This window comes from Gouania willdenowi, chromosome 4 (assembly GCF_900634775.1).
Source record: "Gouania willdenowi chromosome 4, fGouWil2.1, whole genome shotgun sequence".
NCBI classification, from domain to species: domain Eukaryota; kingdom Metazoa; phylum Chordata; class Actinopteri; order Blenniiformes; family Gobiesocidae; genus Gouania; species Gouania willdenowi.
The window spans coordinates 25468542-25485501 of record NC_041047.1 but is presented as its reverse complement, the minus strand read 5'-3'; the positions used below and the strand labels follow the sequence as shown (position 1 = coordinate 25485501).

Here is a 16960-nt window from a genome sequence, read left to right as displayed (position 1 = left end):
ATCAACCTCACTTATTAATGTAATATCAACCTCATATGTTTGTGCCACAATTTGCTTCAAATTAAGTCCAATTAACTCTAATAAAACCATGTAGGGTAATCATTCAAATATAGTTATCAATTCATATTCATCTTTCATTTTATTGCAGTAGCATATCTGTCTCACTGAAAAACACTGGACGTCAGCCTTCTTTATTAGATACACATTGCTCAATAGTAAGAAGCGCATGTAACACATTAAGTGTTTGATTGTACATTGCTTGTTCCGAGAATACTAACCGTGTACACCATTAAGCAAAAACATACCTATTTGATAATAATCCTAATGTTCTTAGTTTTAACACTTAGCTCTAACATGCATTCTGTATCATCTAGGACAGCATTAATGATCATGTACAGAATGAGCAGCAACTCAAGCTTTATTCAAGGCTTTTTTTTTTGCATTTCTTTTGCAAGTCATCATGTCGGCTGCAAAACGGTCCAAACTCCAGCACACTGACGCATAACGTGCCAGTTTTGAGGTTGACTTTATTCACACAATGATAATTTGGTCTTCAAAGGTTTTTTAAAAGGTTATAGACTAAAAGTGCATCATTACTCAGCTTGGTTTCTGTCCTATATACTAGAATTATAATATATATTAATATACTACTACATGCACAGTATATACTAATATAATACTAGCCTATTACATTGTTGGATAAGGTTACATTTCCCAACAGAGCAGGTCCTGGTAATAAGTCAGTGAAGGGTGGAGTAGGTGTGGTTTGCAGTTTGTTAAGCAACAACCTTTAGACTGGCTGTAATATTGTTTTTACATTTGTTTGTCTTCACTGTGTGGGTTCACTCACAGGAGAAAGACAACTGCACCAACATCTTGTTTTCACTCTCTTTAGTCATGTGGCTCTACGACATATTGCTGAGTTTTGACGTCAAGGGGCTTCTTTTGTTTGTTTTCCTCTTCCTTTTGATAGCAGATTTCATCAAATACAGGAAACCAGCAAATTACCCTCCTGGACCATTGGCGTTTCCGGTTGTGGGAAACATCCTAAGTGTGGACAGCAAACATCCATATCGTTACTTTACCAAGGTACTGTCATTGTGCTGTTACTGGCAGCTATGGCGTTTAACCCCTCTTTCACGTCAATGACTCTACAGACGTGTGTTTTTAAGCAGGTTTAATGATGTTCGAAAAGGTGAAACTAAAAGGATAACCAATGTACAATTACCATATGCCTACAATAATACACAAAATACACAACACAGTAAATAATATGACATGTAACAAGTCCACTAATTAACACACGGAAAGCGAGCTGACATTTTTAGAGCTGCATAGTTCAAGTGAAATTAACAATACAATTGGCGTTACTACTACACATTTTTACTGTATTTTACAAATAAAAAGAAACATGAACTTGTAAAACAAGTGTAAAAGTACATACCGGCGATGCAACCTTGTAATATTTGCAGTCTCAAAAGACCGTTAGAACTGCTAGCTGCCATCTTAACTTTTGCTTTTGTTAATACACATTTGAATAAAGTTTTATTCAAAACAATAAGTGCACTAACGTCCTTATCCACCGGATAGCACTATAAACTAACTGAAATGAAAAATAGGGCAAAATACACATTTTAAACTAAAAACTATGCTTATGTTGCATAACAGAACAGTCATGCAGTGCATTTCATTTTAGTAGGTTTTTAGGAGATATTGGTGTTTGTTGCTACAAACTCTTCTGATATAATCCAATACACACACCATCAACTTTCATATATTAACAATTAATTTAATGTCTGTTCTTGCGAATTTAATGGCTTGAGTGCAACAAACTGATGTGAACAATAGCTTGACATGAGAGTCAAAGCACGCAAATAAAGTAGCTTAAACAATATGAGTTTTCAAGTATGAATGAATTTCATACATGTTGCCTACTTTCAATACATCCACAGGTGTAACACAGGTAGGTATCATATCATATGATATCACAATCTGCCTACATAAGACACATTTGATACAAAATTATCAGACATTTAGTTATAATGCATGGTTTCCTTAAACCTCTTTAAGAATCTCCTACATCTTAAATAATAATTTTATGTGGAGAACTTATCAAAAACTAGTAGTTTCTATAAAACACTTTGAGTGTAACTGCTGCTGAAAAGGAGAGTACTTTAAATAGGGTACATGTCATATAAATGCTTTAAATATGTGGAATAAATAAATATCAATAAATAAGTTCATGATGAGCAAAGTTATAAAATATTATTACAAAATGTGAGTGTAAATTCCTCCTCTGACAGTGCCGCGTTTTCCGGGCCGTTCCTGAATGCAGCTCGTGTCTCCGCGCTGCATCAGCTGCTCTCTGTTTATTTGTTGTTTACCGATTGTTTATTACGCATGGTCTCAAACACCGAGCTTGGTTCTGTCTTCGCGGATCTCGGTTCTGTTTTGCGGAGCTCCGGCGGAACGAGTGATGTAATGTTGCACCCCCCACGGACTGATAAGAGGGGAGAACATGCATGAAAGGAGGAGGTATGAGCACGTTGTCTTCAGCTCCTCTAAAGATTTAAATTAGTTCATTGAGTTGTGTGAAACTTCAAGCAAATCCCTGTTAGAACCTCCTTTTGTTACAAGCAGCCAACGAAGTATTGTATTTTTGTAATTTGATTTCTTTCTAAGTGTTTATTGATGCAAAACAATGTCTGACGTACTGTATTGTACTGTATTTTTCTAAGTTCTCACAGCGTGGATGGTGTGGATAAGCAAGAAGGAGGCATCAATAAACGCCCGTTTTCCAAAAAAGAACTTTCCTGTGTTGCCGTGTATCGAAAGGAGTTACATTGAGTCTAAGCTCAATAAATCAAGTAAATAAGTATTGAGTTGTGCTTTTTAAGTAATAGTTTCTGTATTTGTATCCACAGCTTTCTAAAGAGTATGGTAATATCTTCAGCGTCCGCCTCGGCAAGGATAAGATAGTATTCGTGTGCGGCCTCAAGATGGTGAAAGAAGCCATCGTGAAACAAGCAGAGAATTTTGTGGATCGTCCACAGAGTGCACTGGTTGATCGGATTATCATGGGAAATTCAGGTCTACAGAGTTCTCAGTGTTCTCTTATCTAATTTCAATCAGTAGATTAATTATAACTTATTCATGGTTGTGTTAAGATGGTCTGGTTATGAGCAATGGAATGAGATGGAAAACCCAGCGACGCTTTGCATTGTCAACTTTACGCACATTCGGCCTGGGCAAAAACACAATGGAGCTTTCTATTTGCGAGGAGCTCCGAAACCTGCAGGAGGCGATAGAGAAGGAGAACGGTGACTTACACATATTTTAAAAAGTTATTTTTAAAGAAGCAGAAAAGGCCTTTTTCTTACAGTGATCTGTTTCTCTGTAGGTGGAATGTTCCAACCAGCAGGCCTCTTTATCAACGCTGTATCCAACATAATTTGCCAACTGGTCATGGGAAAAAGGTACGACTATGATGATCATCACTTTCAAATGATGCTGAAGTATTTGTCCGAGTCTATTCAGCTAGAAGGCAGCATATGGAGTCTAGTAAGTTTCCCTCTCCCAATCAGTCACTTCCAGAGAGACAGCACTCGTATTTTGTACATCATCTCTCTCATCTTTTGCTTTTTCATGTCCAGCTCTATGATTCACTTCCTGGACTGTTGAAGCACCTGCCAGGCCCACACAACAAACTCTTCAGAATCTGGGAAATCCTGCAGATTTTCATGAATGAGGAGGTGGAAAAGCACAAGAAGGACCTCGACCCCAAGAATCTACGTGACTACATTGACGTCTACCTAACTGAGTTGCAGAATGTAAATAAATGCACTTTGAAATGTTGGAAGTTTTTATATATAACTTAGCAGTCATAACATCTGGTCTGCTTTTTCTCAAAGCACAAGGATTCTGAGCTGGGCTTCACAGAAACAAATCTGGCCATGTGTTCGCTGGATATGTTCCTTGCTGCGACAGAAACAACATCTACCACTTTATTGTGGGCTTTGATTTACCTCATCAAACACCCTGATATTCAGAGTAAGTGATAAAGTATCACAATGAAAACTTGTGACCATTGGTCAAATGCTGATTTTTGATGCAATGCAATTTTTTTTATTTGATTGTATCTCACACATCAAATTCCATAAATCCATAAAAAATCTGCAAATCACAAAATCAAACAATTGAAGATTCAACTGAAAGAAAGAATGTTTTATTTTTAAAGCAGGAAATGCAGAAATTTCTGTGCTTTGAAAGCTTCTTCGCAGAGAAAGTACAAACTGAACAGAGATGCAGCTCACTCATCTCTTAAAACCCAATAATTCAACCAATATCTACTGACTGTCAGAGGTTATATCTCCGACCATTGCCCTAAAAAAGTGCATTAAAGCAGAGCTAATTAACGTCTCTGGACAGTTCTGTAAAAAGTGGATTTTTTCTAGCGTTGATAAAAACAAATAAATGATAATATTATCAACAAAGCAGAGACTACAAAAGTCTACATTGGAAAGCCAAAACTGTAAAGATATTTCTTCCTCCTCCAGAGAAAGTTCAGGCAGAAATTGACCAAGTAATTGGACAATCTCGTCAGCCAGCCATGGCCGACAGACCCAACTTGCCCTACACTGATGCTGTTATCCATGAGGTCCAGAGAATGGGAAACGTTGTTCCTCTGAATGGACACCGGGTGGCTTCCAAGGACACCACACTGGGTGGTTACTTCATACCTAAGGTGAATTATCACGAGTGTTGACGAGTGTTGTCTTTTGTGTTAGTAATTATGATAATCATGATTAATCTCTGGTCTTTGGAGAGAGCAGACGTGTTTCTCATTCGCTCCGATAACACGAACTTGGCTACAGCTGGCTACAGCTGAACAGCCTGAAAAACTGGGGCCAAGACTGAAGGAAAATGGTGAAAAAACCGCAGGGAGGCCCTTCAGAACCAAATTCGGGTTTGGAAGAGGTCAAGGAGATGATATGCGAGGGTCTATGAAACCTATCTGCCGAGATAAAGTCGTTGGAAAAGACGCTGGAAAACTCACTGGAAAACCTACAAAGCGAAGCAAAGGTACTGAAAGAAAAGAATGAAAGAAATGCTGAAGAGATAAAATTGTTGAACGGCAGGATTGAACAGCTGGAACAAAAGGAAAGAGAGAAAGATGTCATCATCACAGGCCTAAAGATAAAACGCAGGAGTTACGCGAGTGACGAAGAAACAAAATCGATTGAACAACAGGTCATTGACTACCTGGAGTCGAAGGACATTGTCCTGAACCCTGACAACATCAACTATATAAACACTGGAAACAAAACTCAGACTGTGATTATTTTACGGAGACTGAATTAAATGTGGAAACCAAGAGTAAAAAAGGTCTGTCATTTATTAATTTCAATTGCTAGGTGGTGGGGTGATTAAGGATTACATTAAATTTAAATTCAAAGTGTTTATTGTCATATGTGCAGTTAGAAACACGTTTTCTTGTACAATGAAATTACTACCTTGCTTATGAACTAAGATATAATAATGTGTTTATACAAGTTAAATCTAACAGTGGAAAATACAACACTGCCAATAGAACTAACAGCAGCAGATAGAAACACGCTTATGAACTAAGATATAATACATTAAAATACTACCTTGCTTGTGAACTAGGATATAATAATGTGTTTATACAAGTTGGATCTGACAGTGGAGAATACAACACTGCCAATAGAGCTGACAACAGCTGGATTAGCCTTGATGTAGAGACAAAACAAGCTGCAAACTTGTGTGTCCAAAAGAGACATTCCCGAGTGGTGACATTATGGATGAAAAGGGAAAAACCTTCCAAACACCTTCGAAAGAGGAACTGTTCTTGAACTGGAGGAATGCTAACAACGTCTGGCAGGGAACAAGGCCAACACGAACAACGATAGAGAGGAGGAGGACAACACTGACTGCAGATGAGAATACACGAAAAAGGACGGTTCAGAACAACTCAAGAATGTTTGACCAGAGAGACATGTAAACCCATGTAAATTTGCGATGGTAAAACAGGGGACGGGACCCGGATAAGCAAACTGCTTCTCTCGTCTCCTTTTTCGGCGTGTACAAAAAGAAAAAAAAAATGTGAAAAAAAAAAAAAAGTGAATGTAACCATGTCGGAAATAAACTGAATAAATAAAAAAATAAATAAAAAATTGTATGAATGTTTCTTTTTTAGGGTACATCGTTGATGCCCATGCTGACCTCTGTGCTGTTTGATAAGACGGAATGGGAAAGTCCTGACGAGTTCAACCCTGGACACTTCCTGGATGCTGAGGGAAAGTTTGTCAAGAGAGAAGCATTCATGCCTTTTTCTGCAGGTATAGTCCCAACACTTTGGTTGCATCTAAACCAGTGGGTTGAAAATGTAAGACTTCAGCTTCTTCAGCTTTTAAATTTGTGTTTGCTGCCTCTTCAGGGAAACGTGTGTGTCTTGGAGAAGGCCTTGCCAAAATGGAGCTCTTCTTGTTTTTGGTGGGCTTATTGCAGAAATTCTCATTTTCTGTACCTGATGGTGTAGAGCTGAGTACTGAGGGAATCACTGGGACTACACGTAGTCCTCACCCCTACAAAGTTCAGGCCAAAGCTCGTTAAACGATGCAACCTTGCACCCATGTGACCTTTGAAGGTTCTAAATAATCAATTGGGTGTTGATCTAACCATATAATCATTGCTAAAACCATTGCTTAAGGCAAAGACAAGTGCAGCAGGTAAACATGTCCTGTTTCAACATTTTGTTGTCATTTTCCACTCGCAGCTACTGCAGCCACTCACCCCTTTCCTTGGAATGGTGAAGGTCAATGCCATATATGGCATTATTGAAATCTTTGTGTAAACAGTTAAAAACTCACTTTCTGAATTACTTGAGATGTCATTTGTATCATTGTGACGTTGTTGAATAACATGTTAAAAAGATTATAACGGCTCAACCACACTTTATGTTTGTATTAGTTTTTGGAGTCAAGTTACACACTATCACAGTGACTGAGAAATGGATGACGTAAGTGAAAAGCATAAATCAGCCCTGCACATTAAGTTTGGGGCTCTTCCTCTTGGATTTTGCTCAGACTCGGTTCTAGGTGTCTTTCTTAGAAGGGTGTGGTTGAGTCCGAGATCTCGCATTGAACTGCTTCCTGCACAACCTGATAAAATAAAAAAGGTCAAGTATTCCTCACCCCTTCAAAGTTCAGGCCAAAGCTCGTTAAACGATGCAACCTTGCACCCATGTGACCTTCAATGGACAAACAGGACGAACCACAATCTGGGCATGTTTGTCCTGAACTTCCAACACTTGCTGCTGTTTTTAACTAATGTTCTTGTTTTGAAAAAAATCAATAAAAGTTTTAGACACAAAATCTAAATTATTGTGTTGTGTGAAGTTATGACAAATAAAACTATAACATGAATATCAACATATTGATCAATATTGATGTCATTTCTTGGATAGGTCCTTGGAGTCACATAGTATTTCTGGTCCTCTAAGATCTCAGTGCATCCTTCTTATTGCTGCAAACACTGGAAAGTGTTATTGTGAAAAAAGGAAGAGCAGAAAACTGGTTTCAATCCTCCTTACCCACTTTGTTAATTTTAGTTTCTTCTCAGAGCATGCCGGAGGTTGAGTTTTAGGACCAATACTCCTAAGAAGCGCATGTAACACATTAAGTGTTTGATTGTACATTGCTTGTTCCGAGAATACTAACTGTGTACACCATTAAGCAAAAACATACCTATTTGATAATAGAGGTGACAGCCACTATCTCTAGGTCAAAGTTGGTGAGTGTGGTCTGATCCAGCAGAGGAGACACTGTCTAAAATACAAGGGGATTTTATCACTGATGCAAATAGAAAGATGTCAAAACACACTTGTCCTTTTGTTGCTTGTTCATTAATTTATTCTCCGGCCGTGCTCCTCGGCGCGTCCCTGGGGTCCGCTGTGCCGCGTGCCCGTCTGCGCCATCGACCCTCTCAGGTGGCCCGCCATTGTGGACGGGCCGGGCTTGCACCAGACAGGCCTCCTAAAATAAACACCTCACTTCACTCCCAGCTGGTCTGGCTCACTCAATTTCCGGTTCCCGGTCCCGGGGGGGTGCTCTTGGGGACCGACGGGCTTGGCCGGTCCTGGTGGGGGTCTTCCGGGGTTGGGGGTGCGGGCCGCGCTCTTGCATACCAGTGGGTGCGATGTGGGGTGGCCCCTGCTTGGGCGGTACCCAAAGAACCGCCTCTGGTTTGCGCGCGCCACATGCCGGTGTGGCGATCTGGCTGGGCCCTTGGGGGTAGTTGGGGCGGCGGGGGGACTTTAGCAACAACTGAGGCGCATCGTGCTGGTGGTGTCAAAAAAGGGTGACCTGGGGCGCTGGGATGGTGCGCCTGGGGGCTGGCGGTGCGGCGTGCAGCGTCCCCTCGTTGCCCAGGGCGGCCGGGGGTGTGGTAGTTGTCCTCGGGCGTGCTGCTCCCGGTGCTGCTTCTATTCCGGGTCCTTCTGGCCTGGGGTCCGGTCCCTGCTGGCTCTGGGCCCACTGACGAGTGCCCGCCGGCTGCCCGTTCGTCGCGGTTCTGGCCGCCTGCTGGGCGTGGGCCTTGGCCCCTCTGCTGGGGTCTTGGGCGGGGGGCTCTCTGGGCCCTCTCCTCGGGGGATTGGGTGCGGGGGTTGGGGTGGTGGGGTGGATGTCGGTGGGGGGCCTTGGGGTTGGGGGTTGGGGGCGGTGGCGGAGTGCGCTGGCTCCTCGGCTTCTGGGTGCTTTCTCGGGTGTGTATGTGGGGGGCGGTGGGGGGGCTGCTCGGCCGGGGGGGGGTTGCCTGGCCTGCCTGGCCTCCCTGGCCCCCTCTCTTTCTGCTATTCTGGCTGCGTCCTCGAGTCCGGGGCGGCACTTGGGTTTGCAGTGGCAGTTTCTTGCACATACGTCGGTCTACGATGCACTAGCATGCCTTGTAATGTGGGATAAAACTTGCAGTGGGCTTAACTTTAGACACGTTGATCCAAAATACCTGTTTCAGATATTACCACTCACTCCTTCCCTCTGCCCACAACAACCACCATTATAGTTAAGCCTCACGTCTACAACTTCACATCTCACTTTCACTTTACAGTAATCAACTCTTCCCCACCCTTCCACTTCTCTACCATGAATCGCTCCTCCCTGCTCTCTTCCCCCTCCACCTCCCCCCACCCCCTCACCTAGGTGTAACACTGCCCTCTCTTTTTATATTCTCACTTTAATAAAGTGTTTCTTACCCTTCCTTAGGGAGGGCTGGTGATGGTCACAATCATGCAATAAAATAATGCAATTTATTTAATTGCAATAACAAAACATTTTTTTAAAAATGCATTGCTGTCTAAAAGATTGCACTTCTTGTAGTGTTGACCTTTGACAGCATGTGCAGACAAAAATAAATAAATAAATAAAAAATTATCTATTTTTGTTATCTAAATATCTAACGTCATTCTGTCAGTTGTTGGAAGCAAAGGAGGAAGCCAGTGAAATGTAGTAGATTTTGAAAGCTTACTTTAAAGATTTTACCTGAATTTCTAGTATTTCAGTTGGTTTACAGCCACATGATATAGTACACCTCCAAAAGGTGGACAACCTTTTGTCTGCCATTGAAAAACAATGGCAGACAAGGCTCAACAGTGATTTCTTTTTTCTGAATTCACTGATGTTCTTAGTTTTAACACTTAGCTCTAACATGCATTCTGTATCGTCTAGGACAGCATTAATGATCATGTACAGAATGAGCAGCAACTCAAGAATCCGTGTATCATTTGTTCATTCGTTTTTCATTATGTAACAAAAACACGAAAAACAGAAGAAACACTCATTTGATATTTGTTTCCAAAACCAAAATGAAAAAACGGAAAATGTCTTGTTTTTCAAACTCAAGCTCTTTTGGGTCGGTACAGAAAACAAAAAATGGAAAACGAACACCTTTATTTGTTTTCTCCATTACCGATTTGCCAAAGTACGTGACCCAGAAGAGAAGCGTTACACATTCCGCGATATCTTTAGCTCTGCCATTAGCATAGCCGTTAGCGTCGGATGACAGTACACTTCCGGGTCATGTACTTTGGCAAATCGGTAATGCAGAAAATGAATAAAGGTATTCGTTTTACGTTTTTCATTTTCTATACCGAAGCAAAAGAGCTTAAATTTGAAAAACAAGGCGTTTTCCGTTTTTTCATTTTGGTTTTGGAAACAAATATCAAATAATGAGTGTTTTTTTTTTTCGTTTTTCATGTTTTTGTTACATAATGAAAAACGAATGAGGCACGGATTCACAAGCTATATTCAAGCCTTTTTTTTTTTTGCATTTATTTTGCAAGTCATCATGTCGGCTGCAAAACGGTCCAAACTCCAGCACACTGACGCACAGTCTGCCAGTTTTGAGGTTGACTTTATTCACACAATGATAATTTGGTCTTCAAAGGTTTTTTCAAAGGTTATAGACTAAAAGTGCATCATTACTCAGCTTGGTTTCTGTCCTATATACTAGGATTATAATATATATTAATATACTACTACATGCACAGTATATACTAATATAATACTAGCCTATTACATTGTTGGATAAGGTTACATTTCCCAACAGAGCAGGTCCTGGTAATAAGTCAGTGAAGGGTGAAGTAGGTGTGGTTTGCAGTTTGTTAAGCAACAACCTTTAGACTGGCTGTAATATTGTTTTTACAGTTGTTTGTCTTCACTGTGTGGGTTCACTCACAGGAGAAAGACAACTGCACCAACATTTTGTTTTCACTCTCTTTAGTCATGTGGCTCTACGACATATTGCTGAGTTTTGACCTCAAGGGGCTTCTTTTGTTTGTTTTCCTCTTCCTTTTGTTAGCAGATTTCATCAAATACAGGAAACCAGCAAATTACCCTCCTGGACCATTGGCGTTACCGGTTGTGGGAAACATCCTAAGTGTGGACAGCAAACATCCATATCGTTACTTTACCAAGGTACAGTCATGCAGTGCATTTCATTTTAGTAGGTTTTTAGGAGATATTGGTGTTTATTGCTACAAAAGATAACTTTTGATTAAATACAGACACCATCAAATTTTATATATTAACAATTAGGTTCATGGATATTCTTGTAAATTTAATGGCTTGAGTGCAACAAACTGATGTGAACAATGGCTGTACACGAGAGTCAAAGCGCGCAAATAAATTAGCTTAAACAATATGAGTTTTCATGTATGAATGCATTTCATACATGACGACTTTCAATACATCCACAGGTGTAATACAGGTAGGTATCATATCATATGATATCACAACCAGCCTACATAAGACACATTTGATACAAAATTATCAGACATTTAGTAATAAAATGTCATTTTAGGCATAAATCCCAATAGGCTATTACAACCTTTAAATGGTGCATGATTTCCTTAAACCTCATTAAGAATCTCCTACATCTTAAATAATCATTTTATGTGGAAAACTTATCAAAAACTAGTAGTTTCTATAAAATGCTTTGAGTCTAAGCTCATTAAATCAAGTAAATAAGTACTGAGTTGTGCTTTTTAAGTAATAGTTTCTGTGTTTGTATCCACAGCTTTCTAAAGAGTATGGTAATATCTTCAGCGTCCGCCTTGGCAAGGATAAGATAGTATTCGTGTGCGGCTTCAAGATGGTGAAAGAAGCCATCGTGAAACAAGCAGAGAATTTTGTGGATCGTCCACACAGTGCACTGTTTGATCGGTATATCATGGGAAATTCAGGTCTACAGAGTTCTCAGTGTTCTCTTATCTCATTTCAGTCAGTAGAATAATTATAACTTATTCATGCTTGTGTTTAGATGGTCTGTTTATAAGCAATGGAATGACATGGAAAACCCAGCGACGCTTTGCATTGTCAACTTTACGCACATTCGGCCTGGGCAAAAACACAATGGAGCTTTCTATTTGCGAGGAGCTCCGAAACCTGCAGGAGGCGATAGAGAAGGAGAACGGTGACTTACACATATTTTAAAAAGTTTTTTTTAAAGAAGCAGAAAAGGCATTTTTCTTACAGTGATCTGTTTCTCTGTAGGTGGAATGTTCCAACCAGCAGGCCTCTTTAACAACGCTGTATCCAACATAATTTGCCAACTGGTCATGGGAAAAAGGTACGACTATGATGATCATCACTTTCAAGAGATGCTGAAGTATTTGTCCGAGTCTATTCAGCTAGAAGGCAGCATATGGAGTCTAGTAAGTTTCCCTCTCCCAATCAGTCACTTCCAGAGAGACAGCACTTGTATTTTGTACATCATCTCTCTCATCTTTTGCTTTTTCATGTCCAGCTCTATGATTCACTTCCTGGACTGATGAAGCACCTGCCAGGCCCACACAACAAACTCTTCAGAATCTGGGAAATCCTGCAGATTTTCATGAATGAGGAGGTGGAAAAGCACAAGAAGGACCTCGACCCCAAGAATCCACGTGACTACATTGACGTCTACCTAACTGAGTTGCAGAATGTAAATAAATGTAGTTTGAAATGTTAGAAGTTTTTATATATAACGTAGCAGTCATAACATCTGGTCTGCTTTTTCTCAAAGCACAAGGATTCTGAGCTGGGCTTTACAGAAACAAATCTGGCCATGTGTTCGCTGGATCTGTTCCTGGGTGGAACAGAAACAACATCTACCACTTTAATGTGGGCTTTGATTTACCTCATCAAACACCCTGATATTCAGAGTAAGTGACGAAATATCACAATGAAAACTGGTATTTAGATCAGGATGAGTGAGCGTGTGACCATTGGTCAGATGCTGATTTCTGATGCAATGTTTTTTTTTTATTTGATTGTATCTCAGACACCAAATTCCATAAATCCATAAAAAAAATCTGAAAATCACAAAATCAAACAATTGAAGATTCAACTGAAAGAAAGAATGTTTTTTTTTCAAAGCAGGAAATGCAGAAATTTCTGTGCTTTGAAAGCTTCTTAGCGGAGAAAGTACAAACTGAACAGAGATGCAGCTCACTCATCTCTTAAAACCCAATAATTCAACCAATATCTACAGACTGTCAGAGGTTATATCTCCGACCATTGCCATAAAAAAGTGCATTAAAGCAGAGCTAAATAACATCTCTGGACAGTTCTGTAAAAAGTGGATATTTTAGCGTTGATAAAAACAAATAAATGATAATATTATCAACAAAGCAGAGACTACAAAAGTCCACATTGGAAAGCCAAAACTGTAAAGATATTTCTTCCTCCTCCATCAGAGAAAGTTCAGGCAGAAATTGACCAAGTAATTGGACAATCTCGTCAGCCTGCCATGGCCGACAGACCCAACTTGCCCTACACTGATGCTGTTATCCATGAGGTCCAGAGAATGGGAAACATTGTTCCTCTGAATGGATTCCGGGTGGCTTCCAAGGACACCACACTGGGTGGTTACTTCATACCTAAGGTGAATTATCACGAGTTTTTAGGAGTGTTATCTTTTGTGTTAGTTATTGTATGGATGTTTCTTTTTTAGGGTACATCGTTGATGCCCATGCTGACCTCTGTGCTGTTTGATAAGACGGAATGGGAAAGTCCTGACGAGTTCAACCCTGGACACTTCCTGGATGCTGAGGGAAATTTTGTCAAGAGAGAAGCATTCATGCCTTTTTCTGCAGGTATAGTCCCAACACTTTGGTTGCAGATAAACCAGTGTGTTGAAAATGTAAGACTTCAGCTTCTTCAGCTTTTAAATTTGTGTTTGCTGCCTCTTCAGGGAAACGAGTGTGTCTTGGAGAAGGCCTTGCCAAAATGGAGCTCTTCTTGTTTTTGGTGGGCTTATTGCAGAAATTCTCATTTTCTGTACCTGATGGTGTAGAGCTGAGTACTGAGGGAATCATTGGGACTATACGTAGTCCTCACCCCTACAAAGTTCAGGCCAAAGCTCGTTAAACGATGCAACCTTGCACCCATGTGACCTTTGAAGGTTCTAAATAATCAATCGGGTGTTGATCTAACCATATAATCATTGCTAAAACCATTGCTTAAGGCAAAGACAAGTGCAGCAGGTAAACATGTCCTGTTTCAACATTTTGTTGTCATTTTCCACTCGCAGCTACTGCAGCCACTCACCCCTTTCCTTGGAATGGTGAAGGTCAATGCCATATATGGCATTATTGAAATCTTGGTGTAAACAGTTAAAAACTCACTTTCTGAATTACTTGAGATGTCATTTGTAACATTGTGACGTTGTTGAATAACATGTTAAAAAGATTATAACGGCTCAACCACACTTTATGTTTGTATTAGTTATTGGAGTCAAGTTACACACTATCACAGTGACTGAGAAATGGATGACGTAAGTGAAAAGCATAAATCAGCCCTGCACATTAAGTTTGGGGCTCTTCCTCTTGGATTTTGCTCAGACTCGGTTCTAGGTGTCTTTCTTAGAAGGGTGTGGTTGAGCCCGAGATCTCTCATTGCACTGCTTCCTGCACAACCTGATAAAATAAAAAAGGTCAAGTATTCCTCACCCCTTCAAAGTTCAGGCCAAAGCTCGTTAAACGATGCAACCTTGCACCCATGTGACCTTCAACGGACAAACAGGACGAACCACAATCTGGGCATGTTTGTCCTGAACTTCCAACACTTGCTGCTGTTTTTAACTAATGTTCTTGTTTTGAAAGAAATCAATAAAAGGTTTAGACAACACAAAATCCAAATTATTGTGTTGTGTGAAGTTATGACAAATAAAACTATAACATCAATATCAACACACCTTTGTTGTCATTTCTTGGATAGGTGCTCGGAGTCACATAATATTTCTGGTCCTCTTAGATCTCAGTGCAGCCTTCTTATTGCTGCAAACACTGGAAAGAGCAGAGCAGAAAACTGGTTTAAATTATCCTTACCCACTTTGTTAATTTTAGTTTCTCCTCAGCAGTGTTTGGAATAACGGCATTTAAAATAACGGCGTTATGTAACGGCGTTATGTAACGGCGTTTGTTTTTCAGTAACGGGGTAATTATGGTCAAAGGCAAGAACGTATATGAGAAGTGTACATTATATCCAGGAGAGAAGACTTTGTCTACATCCGTTGTAAGCAACTCAAATTTAATGAAGCACCTCACAATACACGCATCTAAAAAATGTGAATTCTTTGACATATAGCAATATTTTTTTCTTCTTTTTTTGTAATAGTAATGCAAATAGTTACTTTTCTTGGTAATGAGTTACTTTTTTGAACAAGTAGTGAGTAACTATAACTAAATACTTTTTTAAATTAACGTTCCCAACACTGCTCCTCAGTGCTTACTGGAGGTTGAGTTTTATGACCAATACTCCTGATATATGCTTCCACTGGGCAACATTATCAGGATATATAATATATACCGTCACTGTTACGCAGATGATGCACAGCTGTATTTGTCCATATAAAATCAGAGGCAACACTCTAGCTATAAAAGCATCAAGTCTGTCTTACCTCCAATTCCACTGGATGCGGCTCCGCTGCATTACATCACCGCCGCGCCACTGGAGCTGTTTCCACTTCAGTCTTTGTGTTAATTCCCACCGGGTCCGCTGCTCCTTCCCAGCTGCGGTAGTTCGGTGCCCTCTGCCAGATACACGCAGGACACATCAATCACCACAGAGCAAATTGAGCTAAACAGGATATTAAGCACTTATTCCACAATAAAATATCAGGTTACTTTTCAAAATAGAACACTTCAGATTATATTTCAAGTAACTACATCACCAAAACGTCATAAAGTGTAAAAACAAATTCACATTCACTATATTGTTTCCTCTCATACCGTAACTGCACTGTAAACTGCAGCACCTTTTATTTAGTTCATGTTTTACTGGTGCAGTTTTATCTCTTCTTTGTTGGCTGTTGCTAAAAAATGTGGCTATGACAAATCCAGAGTCCAACCTTCATGTTCTCCTTCATTAGGAACACTGACCTGTTTATCTGTTTATTGTTGTGTTTATAACACATACATTTAACTGCGTTCTCGCACGATTATATAAATATCGTCTCGTAAAGTCACAGTCGTCCAACTGGAGTGCATCGTGGCGCACTCAAAAGGCAACCGGTGGGGATTACCGGACAGCGGAAACCGGATCGGTGCCGTGGCGCAGCGGAGACGTATCCAGTGGAAACTCCCAGTTAAGCACCTCAGAGACCAATATTATCAGAGCAAATAGCATCTTTGAAAGGCATTACTCTGTCACGCAGTACCACATTGAAAAACCTAATTGTTATCTTTGATATCAACTCTGCCTTTAACTCTCATATAAAGCAAATCCCAAATTCTGGATTCTTCCATCTTCATAGAGCGGTCATGACCAACAAGGCCTTCTCGCCTGGTCTTAACACATGTTAAAATAATTGATCTACATTTAAACCTAGATTCTAATTTGAATCTAGGTTAAATCTAAATTGTTCCTTAAAACTGTATTATTTATTCCAAATTATCTATATGGGTGTCATGTAAATTGTCCAGTTGGGCACCGCTGAACACATAGGTAGATTCAACTCAGATGGAGGCGCCCGAGGAGCAAGTTTGGGGACTGCTGTCAGCTATTATCTTGAGTCTAAAAGTCAAAAACCTTGGTGTTCTGATTGACTCAGATCTTACATTCAGCAGTCAGATCAAATCTATCACAAAAACAACCTTCTACCACCTAAAGAACATCTCCAGAGTGAAAGGTTTAATGACTCAGAAAGATCAGGAGAAACTGGTCCATGCTTTTATCTCCTGCAGACTGGACTATTGTAATGGTCTTCTGACAGGAATCCCCCAAAAGATCATCAAACAGCTACAGCTGGTTCAGAATGCTGCAGCTCGGGTCTTAACCAGAACAAAGAGGTCAAAACACATTACTCCAAGTCTTTACACTGGCTCCCAGTCAGCCTCAGAATAGACTTTAAAGTTCTGCTGCTGGTGTATAAATCTGTGAATGGGTTTGGTCCAGAATACATC

At 40.2% G+C, this 16960-nt stretch overlaps 2 protein-coding genes across 2 annotated transcripts; both read left to right on the top strand.

The window, feature by feature from the left end:
- The first annotated feature begins 818 nt into the window (after positions 1-818).
- Positions 819-7400, top strand: LOC114461867 (cytochrome P450 2J2-like). Its single transcript, XM_028444338.1, has 10 exons — positions 819-1089; positions 2925-3090; positions 3168-3320; positions 3401-3561; positions 3654-3830; positions 3912-4050; positions 4557-4744; positions 6218-6359; positions 6458-6618; positions 7230-7400. Exons 1-10 carry the CDS (start codon positions 898-900, stop codon positions 7242-7244), a joined length of 1494 nt encoding a protein of 497 aa, XP_028300139.1. The 5' UTR covers positions 819-897; the 3' UTR covers positions 7245-7400.
- Positions 7401-10713: 3313 nt separating this feature from the next.
- LOC114461863 (cytochrome P450 2J6-like) lies at positions 10714-14748 on the top strand. The gene is made up of 9 exons (XM_028444333.1): positions 10714-10991; positions 11593-11758; positions 11836-11988; positions 12069-12229; positions 12322-12498; positions 12580-12718; positions 13253-13440; positions 13510-13651; positions 13750-14748. The coding sequence occupies exons 1-9, from the start codon at positions 10800-10802 to the stop codon at positions 13923-13925; spliced, it is 1494 nt and encodes a 497-aa protein (XP_028300134.1). The 5' UTR covers positions 10714-10799; the 3' UTR covers positions 13926-14748.
- Positions 14749-16960: the final 2212 nt, after the last annotated feature.